At 55.5% G+C, this 17,307-nt stretch overlaps 2 protein-coding genes and 2 pseudogenes across 2 annotated transcripts, besides 11 other annotated features; all 4 read left to right on the plus strand.

Annotated features, from left to right (window-relative positions):
- Nucleotides 1-280: part of a sequence feature (heterozygous, non-Esmeraldo-like haplotype) that runs on past the window's edge.
- Nucleotides 85-224: a sequence feature (T-rich).
- Nucleotides 281-17,307: part of a sequence feature (areas not merged during assembly with more than two copies in the genome that could not be assigned to a particular haplotype) that runs on past the window's edge.
- On the plus strand, nt 2,192-4,879 carry Tc00.1047053510503.70 (annotated as a pseudogene).
- Nucleotides 5,021-5,042: a sequence feature (AT_rich).
- Nucleotides 5,384-5,405: a microsatellite.
- Nucleotides 5,768-5,804: a sequence feature (T-rich).
- Nucleotides 5,882-5,917: a sequence feature (AT_rich).
- Tc00.1047053510503.80 (uncharacterized protein) lies at nt 6,959-7,708 on the plus strand (the record flags this gene model as incomplete). Its single annotated transcript, XM_810715.1, has 1 exon — nt 6,959-7,708. One exon carries the CDS (start codon nt 6,959-6,961, stop codon nt 7,706-7,708), a length of 750 nt encoding a protein of 249 aa, XP_815808.1.
- Nucleotides 7,767-7,794: a sequence feature (AT_rich).
- Tc00.1047053510503.89 lies at nt 8,385-9,827 on the plus strand (annotated as a pseudogene).
- On the plus strand, nt 11,244-13,262 carry Tc00.1047053510503.100 (surface protease GP63, putative; the record flags this gene model as incomplete). The annotated part of the gene is made up of 1 exon (XM_810716.1): nt 11,244-13,262. The coding sequence occupies one exon, from the start codon at nt 11,244-11,246 to the stop codon at nt 13,260-13,262; it is 2,019 nt and encodes a 672-aa protein (XP_815809.1).
- Nucleotides 13,341-13,378: a sequence feature (AT_rich).
- Nucleotides 13,459-13,633: a sequence feature (T-rich).
- Nucleotides 14,211-15,966: a mobile genetic element.

A 17,307-nucleotide genomic window follows, 5' to 3' on the forward strand; every position in this document is an offset into this window, starting at 1 on the left:
ATGACTGGCTGCCACGTGGGACACTTGTGCCCTCCCCTGCACCGACACACGCACCGCTAGGAACAAATTTCACCTCATAAATAACTTTTATTCACTTTTCTCCCCTTTTGCTTTTTTCTGCGTTTATTAAGTTGTTGTTTTAATGTTTTAATTTTAGTTTTGCTTTTTTATTTCTGTTTTTTCTTTTTATCCCTCACTCCCCATCTCTTCTCTTTTTTTCTTTTGGGGGCAGTCACTATGGACGTTTTTTCTTTTCTACTCTTCCCTTTTTAATTGTTTCTTGCGAGGGGTGCCGTGTGTTCCCGCCCAACTGCTCCACTCGCACACCCACCGACACGCTCACGACGACGGCCCTGTGCGCCTCGCCTGCTGCACGCATGAGGAGGGGCCGCGACGAACGGCGCGCTGAGGGAGCCGTGACGTGTGGGCGTGCGACGAGGGCCTGTGGGGCGGAGCACACATTTCTTCCCTCTTGTTTTGTTTTCTTTTTGCGGCCAGGGCGGGCAGACACCCGCAGCGCCACACACACACAGCCACACCCTGCCGCCGTGTTTTTTTTTTTTCGTTTTTTTTGCTTTGCGTGTTCATTTCACGTGCCGGCAGAGCCTTCGGGGTCTGTCTTATGAGCATTTCTCTCCTCCTGATGATTTTTTTCTTTTGCTGCGCTCACTCTCCCGATGGGGTGACGCGACTGCCGTCGTGTCTGCGTGCTTCTCTCAGTCCACACACACACGAGTGACTGTGCTCTGCGGGCCGCACTCACGCGCCGATGGGAGGGCTGAGCGGAGCAGCAACACGCAGATGACCCCATGAAATATAAACGATGTGCGGACACACAGAGGGTCAGACGGCTGAAAGGCAAGTAATTACTTAATTTTTAATTTGCGGGCAAAATACATACAGACAGTTTGGTGGGATCACACAGTAACCGAGTGTTTTTTTTTTTTAGGAGTAAGAGCAATGGAGGACAACTTCTTTCTTGCGTTTTTTTCTTTTTATTTAATTACTTTGTGCGGGGCTGGGAAGGTAATGGTGAAAGGGGAAGTTTTTTTTGTAATGGTTTTGAATAAATCTTGTATGACTCGCCACTGCTTGGGATGCAGTGCAGTCGTGAGTTTGAGCAGTCTTGTTACTTCTACCATGCGGCTCTGCTGCACATTTTGTTTTTGCGTTTCTTTACATGCTCCGCCTCTTTTTTTTACTTCTTTGCCTGGTGTTTCTGCAGGCACGCACAAGCACACGCACACAGAGTGCAAATCACAGTGGATTTGGATGGTTCTTTTGCGGTGCGTGTGGCAGCTGCGTGTGGGTGCCGCTTTTTCCCGTGGGCATGAAGCGAAGGGAGGAAGTGGTGCACTTCGTGTGACGGCATGGAGTGAGGCGGCGCGTCGTGGATGGATGAGGAATCGCTTCTGCGTGTGTGGCTCTTTGGGTGATTGCTCGCTCCGTGTGCGCTGTGTGTTGGCTGCGGGGCTGTGGCCGTATCCCGTTGGCCGTGGGATTGAACTGGAGGCGATGGTGGCGTTGGGTCTCTTCTGCTCTTCCATGGTGGGTGGCTGCTGGCGGTGTGTGCGTTTGTTGTGTGGAGGGCCGAATCCTCTCACCCGCGGACTGACGGCACTGCGATGGTGTGTGTGTGTGTGTGAGGTCTGGTGTGGAGTCGCCGGCCAGTGTGAGGGCCGTGGCGGTGCTTTTCCCGAGACTGGTGTTTGTTTCTTTTGTGTGTTTGTGCTGCTTCTTGCCTTTCCCTCGTCACCCTCTCCTCTTGTGTTCCTGCGTGGAGTGGCCGCATGCTCACGGGCCGTGTTGATTGTGAGTGCCTCCTGACGGCATCCATCCGTCTCCCTCTCTCACTGTCTGTCCTTTCCTGTTGGGTGTGGCGTGTTGCACCGCGTGAGGGCTGGCCCGCACACACCGACGGCCCGCCGTGACTTGCCGTGTTGCTGCTCTTTTCTGTGGGCGGTGGCTCTCCGTACCGTCCCTTTCGGATTGTCTTGTGCCCCGCTCTCTGCGTGGGTGCCCTGCTCTGCTCTAACCCCGCTGACGTGTCTGATGTATTGCCGCTGTCGCTGTCTCCTCCACCTGTTGAACACACAAATAGAGGGAAAACAAGCGCTAATCGCTACTGTGTAATCCGAAGGCACTGAAAGGAACAACAACACACACACACCGCCCACACACACATATTTATATGCTCTCACGTGTTGCTGCAGTGAAGGCACCCCGCACACACAACCGTCGTCGCGTGACCGGATCCAGCGGAAGGAGGAGGGAAGGAGGAGAGAGTGAGCAGCAGAGGCCCAACATGTCCCGGCGTGTGATTAATTCCGCGATGCTGCTGCTCCTCTTCGTGATGATGTGCGCCGCCGCGGGGTCTGTGCAGGCCCAAAACTATGGAACGAGAGTGTGCGATTCCTATGGAGGACACAGTTCTGAGCGGTTGCCAGGGGAGTATCGAGCGGCAAACCCACCGGTCCCTGGCCACATTTTCCACAATCCCCATCTTGTGAATGTGGACGGGTTGCTGCTGGCCATTGCTGGAGCTCAGTTCAATAGAACTGTGGGGAGCGGGAGTGCGTCCATGCAGTTGATGGCACGGATCAGCGTTGATGCTGGGAGGACGTGGCAGTCGTACGCGGGGCCAGTAGGTCGTGACGCTTTTGCTGCACACCCTTACCGGATGTCGCTTCCCTTGTCTTTTGGACCCTTCGGACCGCTTTTTGCTTTTGTGGAGGGCTACGACTTACGGAACGGGGCCATGATTCGGTTTCCCGATGAGCGGAGAAGTGGGTTGGAGTCTGTTATCCATTTTCTGGAGACGGGGCCTGGAATAAGCGGAGGTTTGTCGATGAATTCCGTCTCTATGAGCTTTCGCCTTCACTATCCCTATAAATACGGTGAAATTATTGGCTTCCTCAACGATGCCAGTACTCCCATCACGAAAATGGCGGATAACACGCTCGTGTTTCCCGTGCAGTTTCTGACAAGGGGAGGGGAAACCGCGTCCACAGTCATGTACTGGAATTCCGGTCAACAGCACTGGACCTTTGCGAACAGCGCGACACATGCGGGCTGCACCAGCCCCAGTATCCTTGAGTGGGAGGCTGGGAAAATTATCATGATCACCTCATGTGATTACGGTCGCCGAAGGGTGTACGAGTCGACCGACAAGGGGAACACGTGGAAGGAGGCTCTGGGGACGCTCTCGCGCGTGTGGGGCAACTCATTGGCCGGTCTTGGGCTCCACATTCAGAGTGGATTTATCACAGCAACGATTGGCGGAAAGAAGGTGATCCTCCTCACCCAGCTGGAATATTTCGGGGACAACCAAATGGGCAGGGTTCACCTGTGGCTAACAGACACGAACCGCATTTACCACGTTGGCCTGCTACCCACTGGGTATGGCGCGACCTCCAGCTCTCTGTTGTACGCGGATGATAGGCTGTATTGTTTGTAAAAGACAGGTTTTGGAAACGACTCCGTAGCCGACCCCTTGGATCTGACGCTTGAGCTGCAGAGGATAATGTATGCGCTGTCTACCTGGGCCGCAAATGACAATGCCTTGAGACAATGCAGCTCAATTGCCGCGAACGCCGCGCTGTCAAGATGGGACTGTTCTGTTTCTATCCCCACGGCTGGGCTTGTGGGCCATTTGGCCGATACGCTCCGTGGGGACACGTGGGAGGACGAGTACCTTGGGGTGAATGCCGTTGTGAGGGGTGCGAAGAAAAAGGCTCCCAGTGGGTTGACGTTCGAAGGGCAGGGCGCGGGGGCCGAGTGGCCTGTGGGCAAGCAGTGGCCGAACATACCGCTCCACTTTGCAAACTATGGGTTTACTCTTGCGGCAACGGTGTCGATCCACGAGGTGCCGAAGGGCATCACTCCCCTGATGGGCCTGAAGAAAATGGGGACGACAACACTCCTGGGACTGTCGTACGATAATAATATGGAGTGGAGCGTGGTGAATGACTTGTTCCCGAAGCATTTCACCGCATGGGAGGTGGACAAGACGTATCACGTGGTGCTCAAAATGCATGACGGTGTGGGCTCCGTGTACGTTGACGGGACTCTCCTTTGGAATATGAGGCTGAGAAATTCGTTCAATGAAGGGCTGGACGAGGTCTCACACTTTTACTTTGGCGCGTACGATGAGCAGCTGAGCAGCAGAGAAATCCATGCGACGGTGGCGAACGTCTTTCTGTACAACCGCCCGTTGAATGAAACTGAGATTGACGCCCTCAACGCGAGTAAAGTCACCATTTCACCTCCGGAAAGGAAGCCGGTGCCGGCGGCGGCAGCTACTTCTCCGTTTGTTGAATCTGCCAGCGATACGGTTGCCACAAATACGCAGCCAACTGTGCCATCGCCTGCTGCTGCCGCACCCAAGCCGACGGACCAAGCAACTTTGAGCGCGAGCAGTGGTGCGAGCGGTGGCGCTCCATCCACACCAGCGGAGTCGGAATCAGAAGGGCCCAAGCTACCGGAGCCCAATGCCGCGACATCCTCAGCAAGGGAGAGGAGCGCAGACCAGTCGGCATCTGTTATATCTTCAGGTGCCGCCAGCTCGGAGGATGAGGCTTTCTTGTCTGATGATGCACAAACGGTGGGGACGGAAGGTGGGGCTATGATGCAGGCAGATCAACCAACCCAATTCTCTGTGGGCACCCCCGACGCAGCAAATGCAGCAACACACAACGCTGAGGGCAAGGGACAAGAAGGGCTCCATCCACAGGTCAAGGAAGCAGAGGCGGCGACACCCAGCAACAGCCTTTTAAATTCGTCGCAGTGGGATAACAGCGTTGCTGGCACTATGCGTGAGAGCGGACTGCTGCCATCGTTGCTTCTTCTGCTGGGGCTGTGGGGGTTTGCGGCTGCGTGAGGCATGACTGGCTGCCGCGTGGGACAATTGCGACCTTCCGAGCAGAGAATTACTATTCCCATGGGAACAAATTTCACTCATAAAATCTTTTTTTTTTTGCGTATTTTAAAATCCTTTTACTATTTGCTTCTTTTTGGTTGGTTTTAATTTTTTTTTTTTAAATCTCTCATCCCCCATTCTTCGTTTTTTTTTTGCTTTTGGGGGCAATCACTATGGACGTTTTTTTCTTTTCTGCTCTTCCCTCTTTTAATTGTTTGTTGCTGCACTCTTCCTGCGAGGGGTGCCGTGTGTTTCCGCCCAACTGCTCCACTCGCACACCACCGACACGCTCATGACGACGGCCCTGTGCGCCTCGCCTGCTGCACGCATGAGGAGGGGCCGCGACGAGGGCCTGTGGGGCGGAGCACACATTTCTTCCCTCTTGTTTTGTTTGCTGCCAGGGCGGGCAGACACCCGCAGCGCCACACACACACACAGCCACACCCTGCCGCCGTGTTTTTCTTTTTTTTGTTTTTGTTTTTGTTTTGCTTTGCGTGTTTATTTCATGCGGTGGCGCACCCTTCGGTGTCGGCCTCGTGAGCATTTCTTTCCCCTCTGATGATTTTTTTTTTTTGCTGCGCTCACTCTCCCGATGGAGTGACGCGACTGCCGTCATGTCTGCGTGCTTCTCTCAGTCCCCACACGCACGAGTGACTGTGCTCTGCGGGCCGCACTCACGCGCCGATGGGAGGGCTGAGGGGAGCAGCAACACGCAGATGACCCCATGAAATATAAACGATGTGCGGACACACGGAGGGTCGGACGGTTGAAAGACATTTAAATATCTTTTAATTTTATTTTCGGACAAAGTATGCAGACAATTCCTGGAGCAACATGGTAGTTGGGTGCTTTTTTGTGTTTTTTTCTTTTTCTTTTTTTATTATTTGGGTGTGGCCGTAACAGAGGACGACTTTTTTTCATTTTCTTTTTTTTCAACGTGTGAGGTGTGGAAGGGTGAAGATGATTTTTTATTTATTTATTTTTATTTAATCTTTTAATGAATTGCCGCTGCTTGAGCTGCAGTGCAATATCGTGAGTCTGAGTAGTCTTTTTCTCTTTATTTCTGCCATGCACCTCCGCTGTACATTTTTGTTTGTGCGTCTCTCCACATACTCTGCTCTTCTCTCTTTTTTCTAATTCTTTGCTCTGTGTTTCTGCAGGCACACCCACACACACAAGATGCACATTGCAGTGGATTTGAATGCTTCTTTTGTAGCGTGTGCTGGCGGTTGCGCGTGGCGGCTATTGTCTTCTTTCGTGGCCATGAGGAGAAGGGAGGAGAGGGTGTGCGCGGCCCGCGTCTCCTTTCCTGCGGGTGTGATGCACCGCGTGTGACTGGTGTGGTGGGTGCGGGCTGTGGCCATTTCCTTGGGGCTGCAGGAATGAGCTGGGGAAGATGGTGGTGGATGTCTTCTCCTCCTGCATGGTGGGTGGCTGCTGGCGTTGTTTGCCTTCCTTGCGTGGATGCTGTCTCGTGGTGTGAACTGTGCGGCTGGACCTGCTGCCCTCTCCTCATGTTGTCTGCTCTCTCGCGCTGCATCCGCGATGCTCCGTTCCTCTCCCTCCTGTTCCATTCCTTTTCCTTCTGGCTCACGGATCAGCTGGCTGGCTCCAGCGACTCCACTACCGGTGATGGTGCGGTGTGCGCCGTGTTGGTCCTTGCGCTCTCGTGCTGCTGCTGCTCGTCCGTGTGCGTGACGGCTGCTGGGAGTGCTGGAGATGTATCTGGTGATGCGGATGCGGTGGTTGTGCCGGTGGATGTGTCGTGTGCTCCGAGTGACGGCAGCCTGAGCTATCGCGTGTGTGTGTGGGCGTGGACGAATTGTTCCGCTGCCGGTGCTGAGGCTCAGCATGAGAATTACACTTTCAGTGGCTTTGATGTGCGCATGCACTGCAGGAATGGTGAGCTGGGTGCTGTGTGTCATGTGGCCCATGCGGTGCACACATGTAGCAACTGTGCTGTCAGCTGTGCAAGGAAGGAGGAAGGGGCCACCGTTGCCTTCACGACGAATGTGACGACACATAAATACGCCGGCCCCTATGAATTGTGGTGGCGTCAATTTTCCCCCCGATGGAACCATCCATCCGTCTGCACGGAGCAGCGATGCTGACCGGACGGGCATCTGTCAGTTGCCGCCACCCCGTGAAGGGAAGGATGACACAAAATCTGGTGGGACAACTGCGCCGCAAGTCAGTGCCAAGCCGTCACGTCAAAGCGAGGGTGCGCGACGTTCCGCCGCGGCTGACGGACCCAACACCGTCGATCCGAGTCCCGCATCCAACACGGCGACCAACACGTCCGGGACGAGGCCTGAGTTTGCCATCAATCCGAACGAAATGATGGTCCCGAATGCATCCAAGAAGAGGCCTTCCTTTGCCAACGGTCCGAGAATAGTAGTGGCGTTGAATGCATCCGGGATCATGTCTGTCACTTGTGGCGGCAGGGAACACGTTGCTGCGGATAACACGGACGAGGCGAATGAGCGCAGTGCCACCGGACACAAACCTTTTGTTTTAGAAAATGGCGTTGCAGGCAGTGGATTTGTTGCTGAGGGTGATGCGTACGGATTGACTCAACGCCATGCCTCTGGACACGAGAACAGACCCCAATTACGAGAATTCACCGCGCAGTATTCCGGGAGCGGCGGGAGTCCACACGACTGCTTTGCCCTGCGCGACTTCGCGAAATTGACACTGCGAGAGTTAACTGTTGACGGCACTGTGCGTGTGTGCGTGTGTTGGGTGTTGCTGCTTCTTCTGGGGTTGTGTGGAGTTGTGGCGGTTTTGTGAGCCGAAGAGTGTGTAATTGCGACTCCTCACGGAGAACATGTGCCGCGTTGCATGCGTGTTTTTTTTTATTATTTATATTTTATTTTGTTGGTTTTGTTGTTTTCCTGGAATAATGAAGATCTTTGTTGTTCCTTTATTTAATGGTCGGTTGCTGCACACTGTCACGAGGGACGTGTTTTCCCCTCTTGTTTGCTTTTTGTTGCCCACACGCGGTGCCGGCCTCATTGCTGTGCGTCCCACGGACTGCACGAAAGGAGGAGTGGAGGAGCAGGCCGGATGCCGCGGTGAATTGTGAGGAGTGTTTTGTGGGCTCACGGAAGTGCACAATCTTTTTCAATTTTATTCAGTGCGGGCAATATGTATACACAGAAACACATGCTCTTGTTTTGCCGCTTGGCGCATAAATTAAAACACCGGCGGAATGAATTTTCTTTATTTTTTTGAGTCCTGCCGGACGCTCAACTCTGTTTTTCCCTGCTCAGCTTCTGGTTTGCGTGGAGGTGTGCGAGCTCTGCAATTGCACTGATTCCAACTGCCTCATTTTATTGTGCGTTGCTTGGGTGCTGCCATTTGTTGCTGTGGCGTGGCTGTGTGACTTGTCTTTCTCCTTTTGCTTCCGCTCTCCGCTGAATGGGACTTATTTTGTGCTGAAGGCCACACGCAAGTGGTAGGAGTGATGGCGATGATGGCTGGCCGTGTGCTGCTGGTGTGTGCCCTCTGCGTGCTGTGGTGACGATAGCGGTACGTGTGAGTATTCGCTCTTGCGGTGGCGCGCTCAGCTGCGGAAGGAGTGCGCGATGGATGGCAGCAGAAGGACAGGAGGCCGTGCGAATGCGTCCGCCGTTGGAGAATGCCTCCGTCAAGGGGTGGACGGTGTGCGTGCCGTTGTGGATGGGCGTCGTCGTTGGAGGCGTCAACACTCTGCCGTGGCTGCTGCTGCTGCTGGTGGTTCTGGTAATGATGAGGATCATCGCGAAGAGAACGACGACAAATTGAAGGGATTGTCTTTTTCAGGCCACACGTTGCAAGCAGAAAAGAAGAATCCAGCGGGAGGACGGGAAGAATTTGCAAAAGTACCGGGAGGGGAAAATAATTTGAAAGCAGACAAGAGTGAACCAAATTTCGAAAAAGACAAGGCGACTTCAGTCGTCAACCCCGCCAATCCAACTGGAATTCAAGAGTTGGCAGACTTGCCATTGACTGTTGCGGGCGACAGTCAAAGTCCAAAACACGCTGAGCATGGACTTTTCAACGCCAATTCAAGGCTTGTGGGCGGCGTGTCAAAAGACGGCCAAACAGAAGGTGAAAATGGCAGGAGAAATCAACCACCACCACCACCAAAAGAAGGCACAGAAGCAGGGCCATCAAAGCCTTTAGGATTAACTGAGAAACGGACACCAATTCCAGTGGAAGAAAACTTAAGGCCGCGAGACGGAAGTCACTCACACAAAAGGAGATGCTCCAAAAGAAAGATGCTTCAGAGCACGAAGAGGGAGAAACAATTTCCTCGGGTACACAGCGGAGTGCATCCAAAGAAATTCCAGAAGCTACAACTCCATTATCCGCCTCCAAATCTGGCAGCGGTATTGCCGGAAGCACGGTGGAGAAGGGTGGTGTTAACAATCCTCAACCTCCTGCCGCCTCAGTAACACAACATGATTCCGAGGGAGATACTGGCCCCGCTGCTCCGCCAGCCAGCACCAGTGAATTGCAAGCAGAAGAAATACCCAACGCTGGTATAATTGCCACGACAAATGATGACGACAGCGACAGCAGCCCTGCAGCTTCTACTGCTGAAAGGCCTACCGCTGGCACAAGAAGCACCCAAGCCTCTGGTGATGCGAGTGACCTTGAACAGTCTAATAACGACGACGTCAATGATGACGTGGCACACAACGGTAAGGCCGCAGAATTCGAAACCGCTTCAGGAAACAGGGACACTCAGGCAGATAATAATGAGAGATACACAACAGTACCAGAAAACGCCACCAATAAAACGAGCAATACAGAGATTACAGCCGACAGTGACGGCAGCACTGTGGTCTCCCACACCACCTCCTCTCTTTTGCTTCTTCTTGTTGTTGCGTGTGCGGCTGCTGCTGCGGTGGTGGCCGCGTGAGAGTGAGTGTGAGAGAGCCGTGCACCGCCCGCACACACACTCGTCCTTCTCTCTCTGTGTGTGTGTCCCCTTGCATGGACTCTCGCCCTCACCTCACCCCACGAAGCACACACAATAATGTGCCCATTGTATATATGCATGTACACCCATGCAGGCCCGTTGGTGCTCTCTTTTGCACGACACGCACCGCTGCCGTCCTGCCTGGCTGCATGGGCGGAGCACCGTAACTGTTTCTGTTTTGTTTTTATTGCATTGAGTGGGCGACCTCTCTCTCTCTCCCTCTGTGTGTGTGTTTTGCTTTACGGGAGCAATGAGAGTGTGTGCGCTGGTCCTCTCACACTTCGGCTTTTTGTTTTGTTTTTCTTTTTGATTTTGTGGTTGAGTGCACCCATTCCGTGGCTGCGTTTGTGTGTGTGTGTGTGATGATATGAGTAATTTGCTTCTCTGCTATCCTTCTCTGTCGTTGCTTTATTTACACTCTCTTGTGCCGCGCAGCTGCTCCGCAAGTATAGGCGCTGCCAAACACACAAGCACATGCACACACACGCCATGTTGCACACAAGTGGGCAGCCCCTGCACTGCTAGAGGAGCTCTCGGCGCGCTTTGGAATGTCGCAGCTGGCACCATTGGATTCGGTGCGTTGGCGCCTGTGGCTGCCTTTGTCGACGCTCCGATCTGCTCTGTTGGAAGTGCCGGCGTGGTCGTGGGGTGGCGGGAGAGCAGCTGCGGACACGGTGACCTCTACGCAGTGAGTTCACAGCAACTTCCTTGGCCAGTGGCAGTGCGGATGGAACTGTCATAATGATCGCACCGCCGGCACGCTTGTTGTCGAGTTCCCCGAAAGGAGAGCAGTGAAAGAAGGCCCGTCCGCATGACTCTTTGCATCTCCGCCTCAGGGCTGCGCATCACAATTGGAGTTGCCGTGCGGTTATACAACACGGTATGATCTGCTGGGGGAGAGCGCTGTGCGATGCTCCTGAACGTGGGACGGGCGCTGTGCAAATGGTGGCTGTTGAGTGGCCGGTCACACAAATATTGCGACACCACAAGGAGAGCAGACCAAACACTCCGCGTGGAGGGAGCGTTGCGGCTGGTGAGGACTCTGTGCGACGGTGATGGACGTTTTCTCGACGACAGATTGATGGTTTTTCCATTTGATGGAGTCGGTGCGCACGCGGTGTGTGTGGCTGCCTCTGTGGTCTCCTGTTACTCCGCTGTTTGTTCCGCATCCTGACTCATCACTGGCAATAAACTGTTGTCTTTTTCTCCCTCTTTTTTCTTTGCCTCTCTCCTCCCGCAGCCAGGCTGCACTGCTACTGCTGCTGCTACTCACACGAAAACAAAGAAATGCATTTTCCTCAGGTCATGCGCTAGCAACGCCACGCCACACCACTTTTCCCACTGGTGGTTTTGCTGATGTACTGCGCCAGTGGATGTATTGCCGCCGCTCCCGCCACACAGTACCGCTGTGGGTTTGACGTGAAGAGGAGGAGGAACGGCCCGCTGCCGACTGCGGTGGTGCGTGAGGTGCCGCGGAAGGGACAGGGCGCGATGCAGGCGTACACCGTCGCCACACAGGATGACGACAGTGACTGGAGGCCGATCCGCATCGCGGTGTCCACGGAGGATCTGGAGAGAGGCACGAACAGGAGGAAGTACTGCGAAGAGGGAAAGACTGAGTGCTACAACGCCTTGGGGCAAAAGGTATTATGCAAAGCAGAGCATGTCTTGACGGAAGAAAATAATCAATTGTACAATCAAAAGATTCTCCCCGGTGCCATCAAACTGCACGCTGAGCGGCTACTTGTGAAACCCACTGGTGGGACGATAACTGTACCGAGGGCCATGAATGGACCGTGCAGCCACTTTACGGTTCCTACCAGACACAAGAGTGACGGTGTGCCGAATGCAGATTTTATCATCTACGCCGCTGCTATGCCATCAGGCACTAAAAGCAGGGCTGTGTGGGCGGCCACGTGTAGCACATGGAGTGATTTTCGCCCCTACATTGGCGCCATGAACTTTGATCCGAAGTACATGACCGACACGGCGTGGAGCGTTCGCGTTGCCGCACACGAACTTGCGCATGCTCTTGGGTTCAGTAAAGAGAGAATGGAAGAAAAGAGCATGTTGAACTCTGAGCACAGTGTGCGTGGGATGAAGCGTTGGATGGTGGCGGGTAATCACGTTAAGGCGAAGGCGGAAGCCCACTTTGGTTGTGACTCTCTCGAGGGAATGGAGCTGGAGGACGAAGATGGTGCATCGTCAAGAAAGATCCCTCACTGGAAGGAACGCCACGCGCGGGACGAGCTGATGGCGCCCACAGTCGGTGCCGGCTACTACACGGCTCTGACGATGGCGGTGTTCGCGGATATGGGGTACTACAGCGTGAATTGGAGCATGGCGGAGCCGATGAGCTGGGGCCACCGCAGTGGCTGCGACTTCCTGGAGAAGAAGTGCGGTGAAATAACAGATTTCCCCACCAAGTATCCTCACATGTTCTGCGATGCTACCGACACAGAGACACTTCGCTGCACCTCTGACCGCCGTCACGTCGGGAAGTGCACTGCAACCATCGTTGAAAACAAAGGGAATCTGGCGGATAGGGACGTTTGCCCTGTTGTTTCTTCGTACTTCCAAGAAATACCGTCCGGGACAACTTACAATGCGTGCTCGGACGGAACTGTGACTTCTCTCCGTGGGTCGCTGACTGGCGGTGGCTCGTGGTGCCTGGATGCGGAATTACTGAAGAAGAAGGACGATGATGGCCATAAAAGCGTCAAAGGAGTGTGCGCGCAGGTGCTGTGTGAGGAGGGAACAGTGAAGGTGAAGTACAGTGACAGCAAGGATTTTCAGCCTTGCCCTGAGGGCTCTGTAATCACAGTGACGTTGAATGGTTTTGAGGAGGATGGGAAGATCCAGTGCCCGAAGTACGGCGAGGTGTGCACCATTGCCGCGAACGGCAGCAGTATTGTCATTCCGAGAGCGTTGGAGGATGATACGCGAGAGGAGCGAGTAGAGGAAGGAGAAGCGGCTGTGGCTGCTCCGGCGTTGTCTCCTGGAGCGGAAGCTCTCACAAAGGCGTCCCCCGCCGATTTGCCTGCTGAGGAGTACTCTTCTGCAGAGGGACCCAGTGAAGAAGCGTCCACTGCAGAGGCGTCTCCTCCAGGTAAAAATTCTGAAGCTTCAGTATTGCAAGCGGCATCGAAGCAGCCTCAACAAGAAAGTGAAGCAGAACAAATGACAGCGGTGGATGCATCTGCCACTACACAGCAAGTGCCAGCGAATTCATCGCAGGGAAGCATGGGGTGGGCGACGGCTTCGAACATCCCTGCCTTTGGAGAAACAACGGGTGATGGCGGCACTGTGCGTGAGAGCAGGGCGGTGCCGTTGCTTTTCCTGCTGTTGGGACTGTGGGGGTTTGCGGCTCTGTGAGGAGTGACTGGCTGCCGCGTGGGACAACTGCGACCTCCCCAGCAGAGAATTGCGTCCATGAACTAATTTTTGCCCTTCAAATAATTTTTAATTTTTTGCTTATTTTAAATTTAATTCCCTGTTTGCTACTTTCTTGCTTTTTTTTTTTCCTGTGCGTAATATAAAGCTTTTTTGTGCGTTTTTTCATTTTTCAATGTTTTTTTTTGTTGTTGTTTCGTTTTTCTTTTATTCCATTTTCTTTTACCTCTCACTCCCCCCATTCCTTTTTTTTTTTGCTTTAAAATATTTTTATTGTTTTTTTTTTTTTGGTTGTGCGTTTTTCCTTTTTGTTTTTTATTTCTCAATTTCTTCATTTCTTTTTTTTTGCTTTTGGGGCAGTCACTATGGACGTGTTTTCTTTTCTACTCTTCCCTCTTTAATTGTTTGTTGCTGCACTCTTCCTGCGAGGGGTGCCGTGTGTTTCCGCCCAACTGCTCCACTCGCACACCCACCGACACGCTCATGACGACGGCCCTGTGCGCCTCGCCTGCTGCACGCATGAGGAGGGGCCGCGACGAACGGCGCGCTGAGGGAGCCGTGACGTGTGGGCGTGCGACGAGGGCCTGTGGGGCGGAGCACACATTTCTTCCCTCTTGTTTTGTTTTCTTGCGGCCAGGGCGGGCAGACACCCGCAGCGCCACACACACACAGCCACACCCTGCCGCCGTGTTTTAAAGTTTTTTTGCTTTTCGTGTGAATTTCTTGCGCCGTGCGTGATTGTTGAGGCCTGGGCCGTACCGCGTGTATCGCTGCCATCCATCTGTGCCTCTTGCTGTGTTGATTTGCCTCCCTGTGCTCCTCCTCTTTCCCGCTCCTCCAGCACACATAGAAGTAATTGCACAGCGCACTGCAGGAATGCTCTTGGCGACGAGGCTCATTGGCTGCAGTGACTTCCACCAGGCCTGCGGTGGGCGTGCCGGTGGCGTTGTCTTCTTGGTGCGCCACACCTTGCCGTGCGAGCGCCTGTCGCTGCTGGCACCAACTGCCTGGAGACCACCGCCCTGCCCCAGCATGTACGTGGTGAACCTCTGCAAACTCCCATCGGCAATTGCCCACGCTGCTCACTTTGCGAGCACCATTCGTCGCTCTGGTTCTGCAGCGCCCATTGCGGGTGACCTGAATCTACACCATGAGCTGCGGGACGGTCGCTCACCATCAACGGCGGCAGGAGAGGACCTCGCCGCCACCCCAATCGGCATGGACTCTGAGCTGTCCGACGACCCGGCACAGGCAGCGCGGATTGGCGGCCGCCGCGTCTTTTTTCCCGACGTGACTGCGCAACGCGTACTGCGTGTCTCTCACTGGACGTCCACTTGTTTACATGGACTCGGATCACCATCTGCCATCCCACACTGCGAGGACGGAGGACGGCATCCCGCGACAGGCAGGCCTGCTGCCACGACGGAAACATGCTGCCCTTGCGCTGCGTGCAGCTGACTGGAATGATTCCGCCACGGCGTGTGCAACGCCTCTGGCCACTGTGACCACATGGTTGGAGATGCACCGAGGCACCGTACGAGCGGCAGCCGTGACAGCTCCACAGGAATCTGGACGGACGGAATGGAGCATGCCGAGTCCAATGCAGCGGCAGCATGGGACGCGCACACTGCCTCACCCGGAGGCAGCCTACCCCGAGCTGAAGTTGTCCGCAAACGGGAGGACCGTAATCATGCCCTCCGCGGTGGTTTCTCCATGCTGCTGGAGGTCCGTGCAAAGCAGCTTGGTGCCCTCTCGAGCCCAGGCCTGTGATACTCCGAGGCATGGCGGCACCACGTTCCTGCTCTCTGGGATCGGCTGTGCTGCGGTACTCTTGGGACTGCGTCTGTGCTCTGCCTCGGCAGCAGGAAAATTTGCTCGTCCGTCACACTGTCCGAGTCTCACGTGCTGCGATCCCCACAGCTGCCTGCACAGTTTGTGCTTGCGTGCCCCCTGTTGACTGGAATATGAATTGGCCCTTCACGCCGTGTGCGCCTGACTTGGCCATCCGCGACTGTTTGCCTGGCATTGCCCCTGGCCCTGGCGGCGTATTGAGTGCGTTTCTGCGCCGTCTTGCACCCGCTGCCCGCTGCTCGCACAGAGCGATGATCAACACCTCCCTCGCCGACGGCAGCGAGCGAAGTTGCTGGGAAACGAGGAAAAAATCTCCATCCGAATGCACGGAAGGACGCATGCCGCACAGAGAGAGTTGCCGGCCACTCCCGCCGCTCTCTGTCCTGCTGGGTGTGAGGAAAGGACTGGTCCGCCGCCGCCTGTGAGCACTGCTGGCGCACCACCGACGTCAGCCTGGATCCACGCCACGACGCACGGCCTCGGAGTTGGTGACGCCTGTGAGTGACGAAACGGCACGAGGGCTGAGCGGGTGCATCGCCGTGGAGTGCGAGCGTCGCAGGGGCGTCATCCCGCGCTGCACCGTCGCCGTCGCCGCTCTCTCGCCGTCCTGATTGGCATCTCGACTGCGTTCGACACCGTTGACGATGGGCGAGTGCTGGCTGTGCTCTGCGGGCTCCCGCGCCTGTGCTGTCACGTCCAACACTGGTAGCGCAATCACCTGCGAGGCGGCTGCGTTGGTGTGAGTGCTCGCGAGCAATATTCCCGACAGCAGCTCGCCTCAGCCGTGGCAGCCCAATGCAGCGTGGTGCGGCCGCAGCTCCTCCACCGCCACGTGGTCTGCGGCGCCGCCTGGACAGCATTCACTTTGCGTCGGCGTTCATGCACGCTGACGACCGCACGCTTGTTGCGTTGTGTGCGGGCATCCATGCCTGTGGTGCGGCAATGCCAGCTGCCGTGTCCGTTGTGGCCAAATGAGCTGCCGAGCACAGTCTGAGTATCAGCGCCGACGGGAGCGGTGCCGTTCTGTTCTGCATCGCTTCACACCGACAGTCTGACGAGGACACGGCCGACCATCGTCTGGGCGGTGGGAAGCCACGCGTCAATCCCACCCTGTGCGTCTGCTCGGCAATGCGATTGATCGACACCTCAATTTTGTTTCGCACGTCACCGCCGCTGCAGGGCAGACCGTGCCATGCGTATCAGCGAAGGATACCTCTGTCCACCTGGCCGCCAGTCCAGCACCGCTGCGGAGGATCGTTGGGTTCCGCGCACCCACGCAGCACGAACGCCTCACGCGTCTCCGTTATATTGAGGACGTGCGTGGCGCAGTCTGCTCGGAAACCGCACCTTCGTCAATACCTGGGAAGGCAGCGACGACCATTCCGCTGCCGGGAGATGCCGTCCTCAAGGAACTGCGACGCGTCCGCCGCCACATGGGGATCTCCCCGGACCACATCCGCGCCCCTCATGCTGAGCACCGGATTGTTGCCTGGACGCTGTGAGCTGCGACGGGGTGGGTGTCTTCCGGCCACGGCACGCCAAGGACGCCCTGGACGGTGTCAGGCGATCGGCCCTTGAAGCGGCCTGCAACATACGGTCCGAGAGAGTTGCAGGCCGCTGGACGGACGGCACATTGTCTCTCGCTGAGAATGCCTCTGTATCCGCTGCGCTGCCACTTGACTCCCCGGACAGCGGAGCTCCCTGTGGGGCCTCACCGCACAGCTGCTGGCAGCCTTGCATGCACCTGCCGAGCGGAGTGTCCTGTCACTAAGCATGGCCACAGACAGTTCCCAGTTCCCCGCCTGGCAGCAGCATCCCAATCGCCCACACGAATGCTGGAGGAAACGGACTCCCTCTCGGCGATGGAGTCACTCCGCCTTGGCTCGCTGGCGGTGCACGACGACGTCAGCAAGGAGATTTGTACCCTGCCGCATTCACTGGTGGATCGAGATCACACAGCTGACTTCACATTTTCCCCATGACGCTACGGAATCCCACGCAGCGTGACAGCGGACGCTGATGCCGTCATGGCACGTGGACTTCCTCACTGCAGTGAAGAGGTTATAATGGAAGGATGCCCAGGAGGAAAAGGAAGGCGCGCACACCGCGTGACAGGCGCCTGTCGGTGTGGCGAGGACTCTGTTCCTGGTGTTGACCCGGACATCGGTCCCCGAGT

Source organism: Trypanosoma cruzi, genomic scaffold (genome assembly GCF_000209065.1).
Source record: "Trypanosoma cruzi strain CL Brener 1047053516769 genomic scaffold, whole genome shotgun sequence".
Classification (NCBI taxonomy): domain Eukaryota; phylum Euglenozoa; class Kinetoplastea; order Trypanosomatida; family Trypanosomatidae; genus Trypanosoma; species Trypanosoma cruzi.